The following is an 18,230-nucleotide window of genomic DNA, read 5'->3' as shown; positions in this document are numbered from 1 at the left end:
ATTCAGAAGTAAATGTACTTTGATTATTCAGTGGCATCCTTACAAAGGCAGGTGACTTATTTGCATTCGGGTTTTGGTGGCCTTGGGTATGGTCACCTTGGCTGCCTCTCTGAGTCCAGGAGCAACCCTGCTGGGCTCAGTGCCCTGGGCTGTCTTTGGGGTGTGGGTTACAGGATTCAGAGCGGATCACACAGAGATTCACTCTCACTGCCTCATCCCAGTCATTTACTTCCTGTGAATCACACCTAAAAGAATGTCAAGGGCAGGAAAGAGTGGCAAGAAGTTCCAAACGGACAGCCTGAAGCGGGTATGGAAGTGGGTGGTAGTTGGGAGGGCAGGAGCAGGAGGCACTAACACACTTTTATTTTTGGCTATTGTGAGGAGGTTAGGGATGGATTTGAGATGTCTGCACAGAGAGACTTTTTAGCAGCAGTTGGTGAGTAACCGCTTTTAATAGCTTCCTTCTCTTATACAGTTGATGGGTTTGAACTGCTTGGGTCCACTTATACACAGATTTCTATGACTAGTAAATACTGCACTATCCAAGGTTGGTTGAATATGTGGATGTGGAACCTCGGATACAGAGGAACTGAGTATACGGAGGGCCAACTACAAGTTATACGTGGATTTTCCATGGCAGGGAAGGGTGGCGCCCCAACTCCCACACTGTGCAAGGGTCAAGTGTATAGTGCTTCAAGATTAGCAGTGAGTCTTTCTAGAAAACATTCATGGTGCTGGAATTGAAATTCCCCTTCATTTGCTACAGGCCTTGGAGTTTCCAAAGTCACTTGATGAAGACAAAAATCAACCATTTTACAGTAACTTGTAAGACTATGTTAACCTAATGAGGCTGAGCCACACAGAAGATAAGCAATGGGACACTTCAGATATCTCAACAGGGTACTTCCTTCTTTTTCTTTCTTTCCTTTCTTCTGTCCTTTCCTCCTTCTCTCCTTGACTCGTTCCCTCTTTCCCCTTCCTTTCCTCCCTCCCTTCCTCCTTCTTTCCTCCCTCCTTCCCTCCCTCCCTCCCTCCCTTCCTTCTCTAAGGCCTACATAGGTTACAAGCAGTGGAGAGCATTATCGGGACAGTGGAAAAGTTACAACTTTATTTCCAACTCAGATAAATTTTTCTGGGAAACCCCCTCTATTTTCTTGGCAGTTTGAAATATTTTGTAATCTTTAGTAACTACGCAAGGACACCGAAAAAAGTCCACATTTTACAATCTAAACACTAATGTAAGGCTTGGGTCCTCTCTCATGTACAGTGTGATGAAATCCCCAATATTCTTTTACATATCAACATTTTGGGACTTTACCATTTTTCCACTATTGTCCATTTTTCTGCCCGAGTTCTAATTCAGGATCCCACATTGCATTTTGTTGCTTTGCCTCTTTAGCCTCCTCCAATCTGTGATGCTTCCTCAATTTCTTCTTGTCTTTCATGACCTTGACACTTTTGACATGACACTGGCTAGAGGTTTTGTAGAATGTCCCTCAATCTGGGGTTATCTAGTGTTTTCTCAAGATTAGAGTGAGGTTATGCATTATTGCCCTTCTTAATGCATACTATCAGGGGGAACAATATGTCAATAAGTCCGATTACTAGTGACTTGATCCTTGGTTCAGGTAGTTTCTGCCAAGTTTCTTGTCTATTAAGTTACTATTTTTCCCTTTGTAATTAATAAATACTTATTTTAGGGACAATACGTTGACACTGTGCAAATATTCTGCTGCTTCTTAAAGTAGTGTCCCTTAATTTTAGTGTCCACTGTGGATTGTGCCTACAACAATTATTACGAAGATGTTCTAATTGTGACCTTCTATTTTCGTCATTCCTTCTACTTTTACTAATTGGAATCCTTTGGAAGGGAAGAGTTGTCCCTTCTTCCCCATTTATTCACTTTATGTATATCCATATGGACTCCAGGGGATGCATATATATCTAGATATAGATATATAGATATAGATAGCTATAGCTATATATCTATATATAATATATATTTAGGGGTTGAAATCCAACACTATCATTATTTTGTTGCTCAAAGCATTCTAGCTTTGGCCATTGGGAGGGTTAAAAGGTTGATTGCATATACACTAATCCTTGAATGTGCGTGCACACGCACACGCACACACACACACACTTTTTTTCCTGTATCTATGCATTCATACTGAAACCTTGAATGCCAGTCCAGCACCATAGGGTCATTATTATAGTCTATACCTTTTTCTTGTTTGTAAACTTCTTTCTCTGACAGGGAGAAGCCTGGCTTTCATTATCTGCAATATATTTTCTTGGTTTGACCTTATTATACACGTAGTTTCAGAGCTGCTAACGCATACCCCTGTGAAAGGAAAAAAAGAAATTACCAACTAGAGTAAAGTATTTGTATAGTATTCTTTTTGTCTACTGCCTTATGGTGTCCAGTGAGAACCCTCTTCCAGAGTGACTTAGGTCATCCCCTTCCTTCCCACCCCCTGCAGTGTGGTTATGTGATTCATTCGTAGTACAGTCATCCTTATTTGTCACAGTCTGCATTCCTCCTTGCGTTCTCCCCACCTCCTGGGTGATGGTTTTTATAATTTTACATGCAGTCAAATTGCCTCTGTGGTTTACAGTTCTAAGAGTTTTGACAAATTCAGAGTTGTTTGTCGACCAGCAGTTTCTTACATAACGGTTCCATCACCTCCCAAATTCCCTTATCTTGATTCTTGGTAGTCAATAATTTCTCCGCCCCCCACCCCCTGGCAATTATTTATTTTCTGTCTGTATAATTTTACCTTTTCCAGAGTTTCATGCAAGTGGGATCATGTATTATGTGGCCTTTGAGGCTTCTTTCACTGACCAAAAGACATTTAAGATTCATGCATGATATTGGGTGAATCAATAGTTTGTTCCTTGAATTGGCTTTGTATGGGTATACTACAGATGTGTATCATTTTTCCAGTTAAAAGACTTCGGGGTTGTTTCCAGCGTGGGGCGATTATGAATAAAATTCTATAAACATTCATGTACAGGCTTTTGTGTAAAACTACTAAGTTGTCATTCTTCTTTGATAAATACCAAGGAGTGGATTTGCTGGCTCATATGGTATGTGCATGTTTATAAGAAACTAGCAAACTGTTTTCCAAAGTGGCTGTTCCCACTAACGACATACAGTGTTCCAGTTGCTCCAAATCTGTGTCATTTGTCATTATACTTCCATAATGGCTACAAATAAAGAAGTATTGATGGGGACATTGGAGGTGATGGAGAGATAGCCCTGGCAGCTATCAAACTGTGTGCACTGTTGGAGGGGAGGATGGCGACGGGCGACATTGGTGAAAGTCCTAGGTCTGTGACATAGGGTGAAAATCTGCCCATCCATGTAAAACACCATTGAGTGGAGAGAGAAGAAAAGCTAAAGCCTTAACAAAATGGACGTTTCTTCATGTTATATTGGACACTGTGACCCTTTGAAAGGTACATTATCAGCACTCTTTTTTTTTTTTTAAACATCTTTATTGGAGTATAATTGCTTTACAATGGTGTGTTAGTTTCTGCTTTATAACAAAGTGAATCAGTTATACATATACATATGTTCCCATATCTCTTCCCTCTTGCATCTCCCTCCCTCCCACCCTCCCTATCCCACCCCTCTAGGTGGTCACAAAGCACCAAGCTGATCTCCCTGTGCTATGCGGCTGCTTCCCACTAGCTATCTATTTTACATTTGGTAGTGTATATATGTCCATGCCACTCTCTCACTTTGTCACAGCTTACCCTTCCCCCTCCCCGTATCCTCAAGTCCATTCTCTAGTAGGTCTGTGTCTTTATTCCCGTCTTGCCACTAGGTTCTTCATGACCTTTTTTTCCCCCTTAGATTCCATATATATGTGTTAGCATACTGTATTTGTTTTTCTCTTTCTGACTTACTTCACTCTGTATGACAGACTCTAATTCCATCCACCTCACTACAAATACCTCCATTTCATTTCTTTTTATGGCTGAGTAATATTCCATTGTATATATGTGCCACATCTTCTTTATCCATTCATCCAATGATGGACACTTAGGTTGCTTCCATGTCCTGGCTATTGTAAATAGAGCTGCAATGAACATTTTGGTACATGACTCTTTTTGAATTATGGTTTTCTCAGGGTATATGCCCAGTAGTGGGATTGCTGGGTCGTATGGTAGTATTTTTAGTTTTTTAAGGAACCTCCATACTGTTCTCCATAGTGGCTGTATCAATTTACATTCCCACCAACAGTGCAAGAGTGTTCCCTTTTCTCCACACCCTGTCCAGCATTTATTGTTTCTAGATTTTTTCATATAAACAACTTTTTTTTAAATTTATTTTTATTTATTTATTTATTTATTTATTTATTTTTGGCTGTGTTGGGTCTTCGTTTCTGTGCGAGGGCTTTCTCTAGTTGCGGCAAGCGGGGGCCACTCTTCATCGCGGTGCACGGGCCTCTCACTATTGTGGCCTCTCTTGTTGCAGGGCACAGGCTCCAGACGCGCAGGCTCAGTAGTTGTGGCTCATGGGCCTAGTCGCTCTGCGGCATGTGGGATCTTCCCAGACCAGGGCTCGAACCCATGTCCCCTGCATTGGCAGGCAGACTCTCAACCGCTGCGCCACCAGGGAAGCCCTGTTTCTAGATTTTTTTGATGATGGCCATTCTGACCAGTGCGAGATGATATCTCATTGTAGTTTTGATTTGCATTTCTCTAATGATTAATGATGTTGAGCATTCTTTCATGTGTCTATTGGCAATCTGTATATCTTCTTTGGAGAAATGTCTATTTAGGTCTTCTGCCCATTTTTGGATTGGGTTGTTTGTTTTTTTGTTATTGAGCTGCATGAGCTGCTTGTAAATCTTGGAGATTAATCCTTTGTCAGTTGCTTCATTTGCAAATATTTTCTCCCATTCTGAGGTTTGTCTTTTGGTCTTGTTTATGGTTTCCTTTGCTGTGCAAAAGCTTTTAAGTTTCATTAGGTCCCATTTATTTGTGTTTTTATTTCCATTGCTCTAGGAGGTGGGTCAAAAAGGATCTTGCTGTGATTTATGTCATAGAGTGTTCTGCCTATGTTTTCCTCTAAGAGTTTGATAGTGTCTGGCCTTATACTTAGGTCTTTAATCCATTTTGAGTTTATTTTTGTGTATGGTGTCAGGGAGTGTTCTAATTTCATACTTTTACATGTACCTGTCCAATTTTCCCAGCACCACTTATTGAAGAGGCTGTCTTTTCTCCACTGTATATGCTTGCCTCCTTTGTCAAAGATAAGGTGACCACATGTGTGTGGGTTTATCTCTGGGCTTTCTATCCTGTTCCATTGATCTATATTTCTGTTTTTGTATCAGCACTCTTTTTAAACAGCCTTTTTGAAGTTTGCTAACTTATGATGACAAGGTTCACCTTCCCTTTCTCTGATGTATGTTCAGAGGTCTCCTCTTCGCTTCATATTACCAGACTCCTCTCACACAGTGATTCTCAGAGAGGGCCTTAGATAGTTTTGTATGAAAGAAAGTCTGTAAATCTGATGTATTCAGGGGCTGGGGTACGGGCTTCCCAACCTCTGACTGGTGAACACTACCCTCCTTTCTTTCTGCCATGCAGTCTTTGTTTTTAATATTCTTTATTTTTTAGAGCAGTTTTAGGTTCAGAACAAAATTGAGTGGAGAGTACAGAGTAACCCTGTACCTCCTGCCCCCACAGATGCACAGCCTGCCACTATTAATAGCCTGCACCAGAGAGTACTTGTGTCACAATGGGCGACTTGACACTGACACAGCATAATCACCCAAAGTCCATGGTTTACATTAGGGTGCACTCAGCGTTGTTGTCCCTGCAGGCTTTATAAACTACAAAGCCTTTCTGTCTCATTCTGTGGTCTTATTCTCCACAACAGGGACATGCAGGGAGACAGGATGGAGATGGGACGGGGTGGGGGTGGAAATTTTGTCTCCAAATGCCCTCCTTCCTTCATCTGATTTATCCAAGTTTGGCTTAGTGGAAATTCATTCTAAATCTGGCAGATGGTTAAATAATAATATTACTAGTTTCCAGTGCTGTTAAAATGTTGTGTGACTGTGTGTGTGTGTGTGTGTGTGTGTGTGTGAATTATGTAGAGTTTATCCTGGAAAATACTTTATTAACAAGTTCTCTTTTCCAGAGAATATTTGTTGCAGAAATGATTTCATGAAAATTCATTTAATGATGCTTTATTAATACGACTAATATATCAATTCAACATAATTTTCCCTAATTAATATGAAAGTAAATAAAAACAAACTACTTCCACATAATGAAAAATATTTTAACCAATTGTTGACGGACTTGTTCTCAGTAAAGTATATATTTTGAAACAGTTCTAAAGCTACTAAAGACTAAAAAGATAAAATAAATCATATTATCCCATAATGCATCATTGATCAAAGAAAAAACACCCACTAAGGGTTTAATTCATTAGGGAAGGCTCAGCATTTATAACTGCAGTCTGTTCTTTCTGCTTCACTTAATGGCACCATTCCTTCCTTCCTTCCCTTCTTGGCATTTCTCTTCACACTGGAGGAGGAGGAGGACATAATTGTGCCCATACCAAGCTTGATTCTTCTTCTGCACCGTGATTCTGGGAGCAGCAATTAGGTGCATAATTACCTGAGGTTACCGTGAAAATTTTCTTCAGAGCTGTCAGTCATTCCTTAAACTACTCTCGCAAATGCTTTTTCCTTTTTGTAAGTACTGTCATTCGAACCACATTATTCCCCCCATCCAAGCTCTCCATTCTCTGTAACAACTTCTAGGGTGCTTGTGAAGCTTTAGAGGGCAAGTCTTGTCTCAGAAATCATACTACTCGTAAGCTCGAAGCAGATTAGGTTATTTTACAATCCTTGCTACAGGACAGAAAGTGAGTGTTGAGTAGGTAATTCTCCTAATTTGAAAACAGAGAAACAGGTACAGAAAGAGATTGAATGACTTATTAACAATCCCTGACATTTGGTTAGCACTTTTACTTTATGCATTATGTTGTATCACATGACCTGATGCTCAGAGCAAAACTTTTCAGAGGTAGGCAGAGCAGATATTCTTTTACAAATGAAGACATTGAGCCTCAAAGACAAGAGTCACTTGCCTAGGATGGCACAAGTAGAAACTGGTGTCATTGGAACTTGAACGCAGGTGCTTTGATTCCCAACCCACAGAGCCTTTACTTGTCATACCACAATGCCTCTTTCTAACTTGAACACAGCGAGGAGCGGTGCAGCCATCTTGACACTGCCAACCAAAAGTTGACTCAGGGTACACTATGCAGATGCCTTGAAATCTAAGGGAAAAAATACTGTTGTCTTGAAAAAATAATCCATGTATCATTTTCAATGAAAAGAATCCATGTATCATTTTCAATGGTGTTCTATTAGTCCTAAGGCACTTATAGATAACTCATGTATGAATAACCCTATAATTGCCATAATTATAAACACACGTACAAATGATAGTAGATTGAGACAAGCTACCAGAAAGTATGTTTGGATTAAAATAGTTCGGATGGGAATGTACAATATGCAACTCTCAGAACGCATATTAAAGAACAATCTTGGTTAAAATATTAATACAAAATGGGTTTTAAAATCCTGATTTCCTGTTACAAATTTTCTAAATCTCGTTTAAAAATTTAAAACATGATTTTTTCCAGCTCTCATAAACTTTTTTTTCTACCATAGAAAATTGGTTTTGCCCTTGGGAAGCCAACGTTCTGTTAGTTAGCTTCCTTTTAAACATGATTTGATGATTAGAAGGCCTTCACCATGGGAGCGATCGTGTGGAAGAATTTATGACCTCGGGAATTTGTATTTTCAAAGATATAACCTGGAGGAGAAGGATAACTAGCAGGGCAGATTTCCTGTTTCTTTGGTGCACGCTCGGGAGAGTACACGGTTATGTCATCAAATGGAATAGAACTCTTAAAGAGAACATTTACAGGTTTGCAACTCTCTGTTGGAATCAATTCATGTGGCATATAGTGAGATCTGAAAGTGCTCAAACTATCAAATTTTCCAGATGGGTTGGGGATCTGCTGCTCCTGCTTAATAAGTCTTTGACAACAACTTTCCTGCGCTGGAAAATCTTCCTTCGTGGTGCTTTTTCCTTGGAAAGGAAAACTGTTATTTCTTCTACAAGAAACTGGCCTGATGGGAAGGAACAACACGTCTGGCCTCATATGGAACATAATCGATGTGGCTTGTGCTGTGTAATTGCACGATACCTGCGGGAGGGACATACTCTTGTACTTTCTTGACTTCGGGTGGTGGGATTTCCCATGGTTGAAAACTGTCACGGAATTCAGTGCTTCCTTCAAATTCAGCATTTTGGAACACTCTGGTGTATGGAGGTCTGCAGATGTTTCCATTTTCACCAACAAGACCCTGAAAGTCATATCAGTGAGTTGTGAGATCCTCAAGAGGTTGGTTGGTTGGTTGGCTTGTAAACTTCTTTTGGCCTTGCAAACTTGAACTCTAGCTGATGAGGTACATAATCAAGGCAATGACTTGTATCACCATTAAGGGGACTGTAGAGCATTTGACTGCAGGGCTGGGTTTAAAGCTTTGCCTAGGCTTTATCTCACAAGGAACACAGTCATCCTGAAATGTAGCTGTACTTCTCAACTTCACAGTAGGGGGATAGTAAGTTTGTTCTTGTTTATAAAGTTCACTTTTCCGAATGTCCCAAGCTCTATAATCATCTTGAAAATTAAAAAACACAAAAAGAGCATGTTTAAATACTGAAGAAAACCACCACCTTCTAAAAATCATGACTGACTTTTCTCATTGCCATCCTTTCATTTCTTTTAGAAATCTGAACACCAATCAAGCAATAAGTTTCACTGATTCCCCTGAGATTTACTCTTTTTTCTTCACTTCCACTTTCCTTAGCCTATCTCTCCACTTTAATATGTGTAACTTTCCACTTTAAGATTCTTGTGATTACATCAGGGAATGGAACATCTGAGACTGATTGTTGATAGTTTTTGAAAGCCAAGAAGGTTGTGTTTTGGGTGAAGACAGAGTTTAGGAGATTATGGTTGTGTTCCCAGGAACTCATTGGGATTTTTGCTCTAACTTACAAAATGCTAAAGTAAAACATGAAATCTAGGGATTACCATAAAATCAAGGGCCCTGATGTGTGGGTGAAAATGATGTAGGTATTACTCCTTGCTTTGGAGGGACTCCTCAAAGAAGAGAAAATTTCAACTCCTTTGTACCCTAGGAAGCCTACTGGACTCCCTGAGCAAAGACACAGGCTACAGGGTAACTTGTACTGTCCCAGAAAGATCACTGGCTTCAACTTTTCCTCTGGAGGAAATGGGCTTCAAGGCATTCCTGAACGATAAAGGGTCATCTAGAGGTGAGGGGCCAAAACTGAGTGCTTTCTAAAGTGTTAGAAATTGTATGTGGAATTTAGAAATGAACATCAGAGCTGAGTCTGGTATTTAGTGTTAAATACCTTAATTCTGCTTCTTGCAGCTTACCTAGACCATGGATGGAAAACTGAAGTGCTTATATTTCAACTGAGGGTTATTTAGGTTTTCCATTTCTAGATAAGAAAGGTGGAAAGCTGAGAAATACTACAGAATTGACTTCACCCCAAAATATGTATTTCTAAATACGAAAAATTAATTTATAAAAGGCAGAAGATGTACAAGATAAAGAATTAGAGTCTAGGCTAAAGTCCATGCACTGTTTATTGGAAAGGCCAAAACTCAAATGCTTGTTATGTGGATACCTCCTTTGAAGAGACAAATTCCTCAGCCATAGGCATTTCTGCCAAGATTGCCAAGTCTTAAACCAAATGATTACTCCCACCACCCTCAAGCTGCAAATGTGTGAATGAGAGTGGATACCTGACCTAAGAGCAGGCAATCTGTAGGGTAGTAGAGGCCTGGCAAGAAACAACTTGGCAAGAAAAGATGATCTGGGTCAAGCACATGCTCGTTCTTGTGAGCCTAAATTTGAAAATACAGAGCTAGATAAAAGTGGGAGAAGAATGTAAAAGGATGCCATGAAGCAGAAGTGGAGAGCTATGGTAAGTTGAAGACTTCAAAATAGACTTGTAAGGAAACAGAGATGATACATAGTCAGAGGAGGCCAGTTAGTAGAATGGCAGTCAGAGAAGACGTGTAAAGGGAAGTGAAGATGCTGTGAGAGAAGCCATGTAGCTCATGGCAGAGATGGAGGGAGCAGCTCTTCCCTCAAGCTTCCTCTGTACCCGATAGCTTTCCGTTTCCAGTTCACATAGAGCTTTACCATAAACTCGCTTTTTCTTGAGGCACCAAGAAGGAATCTCTGTTGTTTGCAATCTAAAGTATAAAGTTATAGCACTATTTTTCAGTAACTAAAAGGAAACCATAGGATGTTATTGAAGACCTATGGTTCCCTATAAACATACAGGGAGAACCTTTGTTGCCAAAATGTCTACAAGAAAATGACATTAATTTCATGAGAGAAAAAGAGAATATTTCTCCCTTAACAAACAACTTTGGTTTTCAAAAAGGAAGGAAGAATTTGGAGACTGAGAGACAAGATTTGACAGCATGTATTAGCAAGAATATCAATTTCAGATAACTGCAGAAAATTGATTTGCCTCTCATAAATATTCCTACGCTCATATGCCTAGAAAATTTATTATTTGCTCTAGAATATTTATTAATAACAATCTATAGCAATGCCTTAAAACATCACAGTCTTTATTAACATCATCTATGCTTAGTATCTTATGACACTTATGGAAAGAAAATATAATGCCATCCACATCTAACAATGCAGTCTGCTCATTTGGCAGCTACAGTATTACCCTTGTAAGATAAGGGCAATCCAGTTTCCTCAGCTCATTCTTTTGCTTTCTAGCCACTAAAATCTAGACAGGAAGCTTGCTTTCTTCTGAACAGTTTTAAGTCCATGAGGTGCTTGCATGTGTTTGCTCACCATGAACATTTCTATGCAGAGGTCCATCTCCAGCCTTATATAGTGAGCCGTTCTAGGTTCTTCTTTGAGGACAAAAGTCCTCAGCTGTATATGTGAGTTCTTTCTTTTAGTAGTTGGGACTCTGTTCCCTGTGTTGTCTTATGGCACCAAGGAATTGGGGGCAATTTTTATAAAGTCACAGGGCTCTATCCTTTCTTTCTCAATCTACACATCATCAAACGAACCTCACAGTTTTAACCCTACCTATAAGCTGATGACTCCCAAACTTGAATCTCCACTCCAGACCTCCCTTCAAATCCAAACTAACATATCTATCTTCCTACTAGACATCTCTATTCAGATATCCAAGAGGTAAACTGAAGTTTAGTATGCCCCAACTGAATTCACCATCTTGCTCAGACTCAGATTCCCCACAAATAATACATCAACAAGAAAACACTATTTTGAATTTGGTATCTCAGGTAAAGGTTTCACCCAGCTAATCTTCTCTCCCTCACTCCCTTCTCCCTGTTTCAAGTGGTTTTCAAGTCCTGTCAATTTTACTTCCTAAATTTTAATTTTTGCCTTCTTGAGGCAAACATGGAATGAATAGCAACCTGATGAAATCATCAAAGATAAGAATAATGGAAGAAACAATAATGTAAGATAAGGTTCTACAGAGTCTATAATGAGATCCTTATTTTCATTCTTGATATCTGTAATTAGTGTCTGTTTTTTTCTTGGTCAGTGTGGTTAGGGTTATTCAACTTTATTATCGTTTAACAGATTCAGCTTTTGGTTTCATTGATTTTCTCATTGTTTTTCTGTTTACGGATTCATTGATTGCTGCTCTTCATTATTTCTTTCCATCTACTTTGCTTTGGGTTTAATTTGCTCATTTTTCTAGTTTCATAAGATGGACCCTTAAGCTATTGATTTAAGACTGTCTTCTTTTCTAATACAAACATTTAATGCTATAAATTTCCCTCTAAGCATTGCTTTAGATACATCCCACACATTTTAATATCGTATTTTTTCATTTTCATTAATTAAATATTTAGGGCTTTGTGGGCCATATGGTCTGTGTTGCAACTACTCAGTTCTGACACTGTAGCATGAAAGCAGCCGTAGATAATATGTAAATGAATGGCATTGCTGTGTTTCAATAAAATGTTACTTTTTGTGCAACTTATAATTTGTATTTGAAAGCTGGATATTGTGTGTAGCACAGTAGAGACTGGGATAAATAGTATTTATGTCCAGAAATGGATATACATCTTCATTTGCCAGGCCTTTAGTGAGGGGGGTAAGTCAGCTCAATCAGTAGTTGAGCTAGGTTTGGCTTTTGTTGTTGCTAGGCTTACCTTCAGTGTACCATCAGCTTTAAATTCCTTTGGCATTATCTTGTGCTTTGGGGCGGGGGCGGGGGGGAGGGCTGGTTTTCTGAATTTATGCGCCATCCTCAGCTTTAGGCATTCTCTTTGCACCTGCACCTCAGAGAATGTCTCTCTGTAACCTTGTGTCTCTCCAATGGTACACTGTTGTTGCTTGTTATTCAGTGCTCAGTAATCTGGTGGGTGGGTGTGTGGAGGGGGTGTTCCTCTGTTGTCCAGGTCCAGGCTCAATCTTTTTATTTTTTAATAAATTTATTTATTTTAGTTTTGGCTGCATTGGGTCTTTGCTGCGTACGGGCTTTCTTTAATTGAATTTATCTTTAGAATTTATAATTTCAGAATTTATCTTTAGTTGGTTTTCAGAAGTCTGACGACATTTGCCAGACGTGGCTTTGTGTTTATTTTGGGGTTAGTCGAGCTTCTTGAATCTGGAGTCTGATTCCTTCATCAATTTTGGAAATTTCTTGACCATCACCTCTTTAAATATTTCCTGATTCTTTATAGGTCTCATAATGTTTTACTCTATGCTGGATGTCATGTATAAGAAAACCATAGAAACTAAAATCGATGTTATTTTCAACAGAAGACAGCTTGCTCTTTCCTATGTTACGAAGATAAGATATGGGGCAGGTCACCTTGATCCAGTCAGGAACCGAGCACGGCTGGCATTCGGCGGCACCTTCAGTTAGACACAGTCTTCCTCTAGTTACAAGTTTCTCAAGGACAAGACCTGTGATGTGTTTGTGGTAGAGCCTTCATTCCAGTGGGACTTTCTCCCCTAAGCACCTGCTCCCAAGTGAGACTGGGATATTTCTGTGGGCTCTTTCTAGCCCAGTCCTCTAGCCCACCATGCCCCCTAATCACTCAGCAGACATCCCACAAGGGAAACCAGCCACACATCTGGGGTATTTACAGATGCCAGTTGGTCACACCAGCCTACATGTCAGGTGCTCCACTGGTTTCCCTTCCCCCTAGGAGGGTCCCGCTGCTGATGCTACCCTAATCTTCTGCCTTGGCCTAGACTTGACAAATGCTCCCAGAGAAGTACACAGTTGGCCATCTCAGCTCATCTAGGAAGGGCTCCCCTGTCTCTGTTATTTTAGTTCTTTGCTTCCATTAAAAAAATATTTTAAAAAATTTATGTATTTTTTTAGGCTGTTTCAGTGGAAGTAATGGCTTTCTGCCATCTGCTATATCCTATCTGGTAGCAGAACTCAAAAATTTTTAGTGGCTACTAGAAAAATGTTAAGCTCCTCAGTCTGTCAACCAAGACTTCACAATCTGACCTCAACCTACATTTTTAGAACTATACACCAATCTCTCAGGTCCTGAAATTCTCTGGTTCCCACCATGTTCACTGAACAACCCTCTTATTTTTCTGGCTTTATGATTTTTTTGCTCATCTCATCCTAGTTTTTAGGATGTCCCTCCTCTTTCTATATATCAATACTTACTAGTCTGTGATGCATTCCCAGACTAGCCTGCAGTGATATCCTGCTTAGTCTAAGTGTTCGAAGCCCTAATTGTTCCATTAATTTTCTAGTGAATTATTCGCCCCTCCTTGTGATATCTCATATTTTTATTTCTCGTATGACTGTTTAATTCTTCAGGCTATTATTACTCTTTTTTCTCAACTCAACTGTAAAGTTTCTAAATGTCAACAACCATGCTCAATTCAGATCTCTATTCCTTATAGTGCCCAGCACACAGAAGAGTAATCCCTAAAAAGTATCAAATCAAATACTGACCTATTTTCATTACCTACATTTTAATCTGAATGAATTTCTAAAGCAAGGCTGCTAGGGGCAGGTATGTTTCTGTCTAAGAGTCACCAGTTTCACAGAACCACATCTCCAGAATCTAGATGTCACCCTTCTCACCATCTTGTAGAGTTTTTCGTTTTTGTTTTTAATCATATCCCATTTCTGCCTTTGCTCTGTTCTTTAATTCTTAGGTGACAGTGAGAGAGTCTCTTCCCATTGTGATTTCTCTTCAGCTACAGACCTGTCCTTCAGTAGGTATCTACAGAACCTGCAGTACAATCATCACGCAGAAAGACGAATTATTCCCTTGGCCCTTAGTATTTGTTGTCTCATGCCTGAAAACCTGGAAATACAAGGATCACTTTTCCTCACTAGGGAATATGAGGAGAGGGAAGGCCATAAGGAACCCAGGAATCCTCAACATTGGATTACGGAAGTGGAAGTACAGGAATCTATAGGAAACCCAGGTAATGAGAAGCCAGAACTAGTGTTGGTGTGTATGTGTGTGTGTCATATGTAAATAGTCACAGTATCAAGGAATATCAATATTGTTGTATTTTTTTTAAATTAATTAATTAATTTATGGTTGTGTTGGGTCTTCGTTTCTGTGCGAGGGCTTTTTATTTATGGCTGTGTTGGGTCTTCGTTTCTGTGCGAGGGCTTTCTCTAGTTGCAGCAAGTGGGGGCCACTCTTCATCGCGGTGCGTGGGCCTCTCACTATCAATCACGGTCTCTCTTGTTGCGGAGCACAGGCTCCAGACGCACAGGCTCAGCAATTGTGGCTCACAGGCCCAGTTGCTCCGCGGCATGTGGGATCTTCCCAGACCAGGGCTCGAACCCGTGTCCCCTGCATTGGCAGGCAGACTCTCAACCACTGTGCCACCAGGGAAGCCCTGTTGTATTTTTAAATAGACTTGGTGGGGGAAAAAAAAAAAAAAGAAAATCTTACTATGGTTGTTTAAAAGACCTAGTACAGACATTTCACCAATTATCTTTTATGTCGAATTATTACACAATACACTATCTCTTCTGCATACCAATAAATATATACCTTAGCAATTACTATATGCTATATTAGATTATAACAATATATTTGTTCACCATATGCATTGTCTTAAAAATGTGTCCTTTGTATAGATATCCCTCCTGGGCTGACATATAGATCACAGCATACTGATACCATATACTTTATAGTTACCCATTAAACTGGTAAGAGTGACATTTAAAGAAAAAGTATGTATTCAGCTATTACCGGTTTAAAGTATAAATCATTACTTTTATTGTGGATGGCATCACTCTTACAAAAGGGTTTTATATTAGGACATACCCATTCAGTTATATCACATAACTAGTGAAAAGGCTTTAAGCCTAAATATGCAATTACGTTATTAACAAAAAAAAAAAAAAAGAAAGAAAAAATATGAACTAACAAGATAGCCTATTGTTTAAAAATAAAGGACCCCACTCCCTGCCAAAAAGAAACAGACTATTATATAATCAGATTGATTTTTGGAAAGAAACCGGTCATACGTTGTACAGCCCTTACTCTTCCAAGTCAGTTGCCAGGAGGCAGAAGGTATTCCATGCTGGAAGTCTTGGAGGAGCAGGTTGACTATGTGGTGCTCCAACACTGTCTCACTGGGTGGACAAGCCTACTGTATTCTGAGGTTCAGTATCAGGGACCATCTGCTAATAGATGCAAGCTTCATCCTCTATTCCAGCCTTTATCAGTATAAAGGGAGTATTTTGGTTCTCTACCTGCTAACTCTTTTGCTTTATCGGTTGGTTCAGAACTTGAATGGAGAAGAGGGTTGCTCTTAATTTGACTTTCTCAAAGGCTCCAGTATGCTCAGTAAAGTTTCAACTCATTCTGGGATGGAAGGAAAGGAACAGTGCCGACTATTGTGGCATAATGTGACAAATATGACATAATGCTTGTTCAGTGGTATCCTTTGTTTTCATGGTTTGAGACAGAGAAAACTAATTAAGTGTCTGAATTTGGACAGGAATCCAGGTCTCTTAACTCTCCATCAAGCAGTCTGTTTTTTTCTCACTATACAATACTATTTGGACGACAGAGAAAAAAGTGTTTTCCTAAGTCACGGAGACTTAAGTTTGGCAATGCACCAAAATCATGATTTGATGTTAGATCTCAAAGCTGGAAGTAAGTTTTTGTTTTTTGGCTCTTTAATTTTTGAAATGGCAAGTTACCTTTATAGGTTGGGACAGTATCCCACTTCCCTTTTTTAACTTGTCTCTCCAAAGGCCGAGCTATTGCCACACGCTGCACTTTACAAGAATTAAGATGCCGTTTGTAGGTAGTACCAAGATCAATCTCCCCCTGCTTTGGTTTATACTCTTCTGGTGCATGGCAAGGCTGTTTGACTATTTCATAAGGACGAGAATCCGACCTGAAATATATAAATTTGAAACATAGCTTCACAGGTTCTTTTATTTCTAAGTATTTCAATGTAGTATTAAAATTTTTCAGACTTTTTTTTACTTGAAAAGTCTAAGAAGATATTAAAATGGTGATGGTTGATAAGCTACTTGAAAGAGATTATTGAATTCCTTTATGTCCTATCCAGTGACTAAATATAAGAAAAAGAAATGTCAAAAATCCTAGTTTTCAAAACATCTTTACAATGGATCCTCAGTTAATTGGATCTTACATAAATAAAATCTTCAAATAATTGAATTTTTTCCTAACCTGGAAGGAAATCTCAGGTTAAAGATTTAATGAATCTGAAAACAATTTTAACTATATCGCCTGGGTCCACTTTGTCAAAATCCTTATTCATCCTATTAAAGACTCTAATAAACTATTTGGGCATGCTCTCTTCTTGTTGAAGTCATGCTGTCTTTCTGCTCATCATTAAGTAATCAATTAAAGAAATAATTTATGTCTAAACTCTGGCCTTTAGACATAAATCATATTCATAGTATTGATGTGGGTCTTATCCATCTTCCGATCCCCAGAAGCCCTTGCCAGGGATAGGAGTCATATGGTACCCTAGCCACCCTGGGCATTATATAACATTCTGTGGCAGAGGTAGTACTGCAGACACTGAGGTTGTCTGGTGGGATGGTGAGACCACAGACTCAGACTGACCAGACTACCTGGCTCTGTCATTCACCAGATTTATGATGTGGGAAAACTTAACCCGTCTATGCTCCAGTTTCCTTAGATATAAAATAGGACAATAATACCATCTACCTCATAGGGTTGTTTGAAGGACTGACACATGCATGCATGTACAGCATACACATGAGTGTTTAGTACACAGTAAGGATGATATGTTAACTCTACAAATATTACTAAAAGTCTTCAAAACTGCTTTTTTTCTTGGGACACTATGGACTGTTTCACTCATTGTATCATTTATTTAAACCATCTTGTATTAATTAATATTTTCTGTATATGTCCATAAGCTCCAAAACCCAAAACTCACTGAATCCCTTCTCTAGTCACGATGTAACCTCTTAGACTTGTTAACTCCATTTCCTCACCCCCATCAACCCACTTCAACCTGGTTGCCAGCACTGTCACTTCTCTAACACAGCTTGAAGGTGCACCATGACTTCTCTGTGATTAAATCCATCAGACGTTTTTACTCCTCATCTTAGTTGACCTCTCAAGTTGTAATTGACATTATTGCCCACTCCCTCTATTTCTGAGAAATTCTCTCTCCCTGCCTTCCTCATTATTTCTTCTTGGTCTCCTATGCAGCTTCGCCCTCCTATACTCAGTCATGAAGTTGGGCAGTTCCTCGACACTGGGGCTACCCACTCTCCTCTTCTCACCCAATGTTCCCTCCTGAGGACAACGCCTCTACTCCCACAGCTGCAATTACTAACTATATGGAAACACCTCTCACTCATACGTCTCCACTCAGACCTCCTCTCTTAGCTCCGTACCAGTTTTTACAGTGGCCTGTTGGATATTCAGTGGCACCTCAAAACTTAGTATACCCCTAATCAAACTATTTCCCCGCAACAAATCTGGGCCTATTGGCTTGTTCCCTATCTTAGTGACTGGCATCACCATCTCTTCAGGTGCACTCAGAAACCCAGGACTAACACTTCACGCCTCACCTCCCTCCTATATTTAGTTCATCATCAACTCC

The 18,230-nt window shown here is 39.6% G+C and overlaps 1 protein-coding gene across 1 annotated transcript in view; it reads right to left on the bottom strand.

The window, feature by feature from the left end:
• Positions 1–3,631: 3,631 nt before the first annotated feature.
• SAXO2 (stabilizer of axonemal microtubules 2) overlaps positions 3,632–18,230 on the bottom strand; it is a 29,347-nt gene continuing 14,748 nt past the window's right edge. Inside the window, 5 exon segments of the mRNA XM_057543844.1 lie at positions 3,632–8,185; positions 8,187–8,465; positions 8,467–8,555; positions 8,558–8,728; positions 16,315–16,514. Coding sequence (XP_057399827.1) covers positions 7,778–8,185; positions 8,187–8,465; positions 8,467–8,555; positions 8,558–8,728; positions 16,315–16,514 — 1,147 coding nt within the window. The 3' untranslated portion in view covers positions 3,632–7,777.

This window comes from Balaenoptera acutorostrata, chromosome 3, assembly GCF_949987535.1.
Source record: "Balaenoptera acutorostrata chromosome 3, mBalAcu1.1, whole genome shotgun sequence".
NCBI lineage: Eukaryota > Metazoa > Chordata > Mammalia > Artiodactyla > Balaenopteridae > Balaenoptera > Balaenoptera acutorostrata.
Note: the sequence above shows the minus strand (reverse complement) of the source record. Positions and strands in the feature narration are given on the sequence as shown.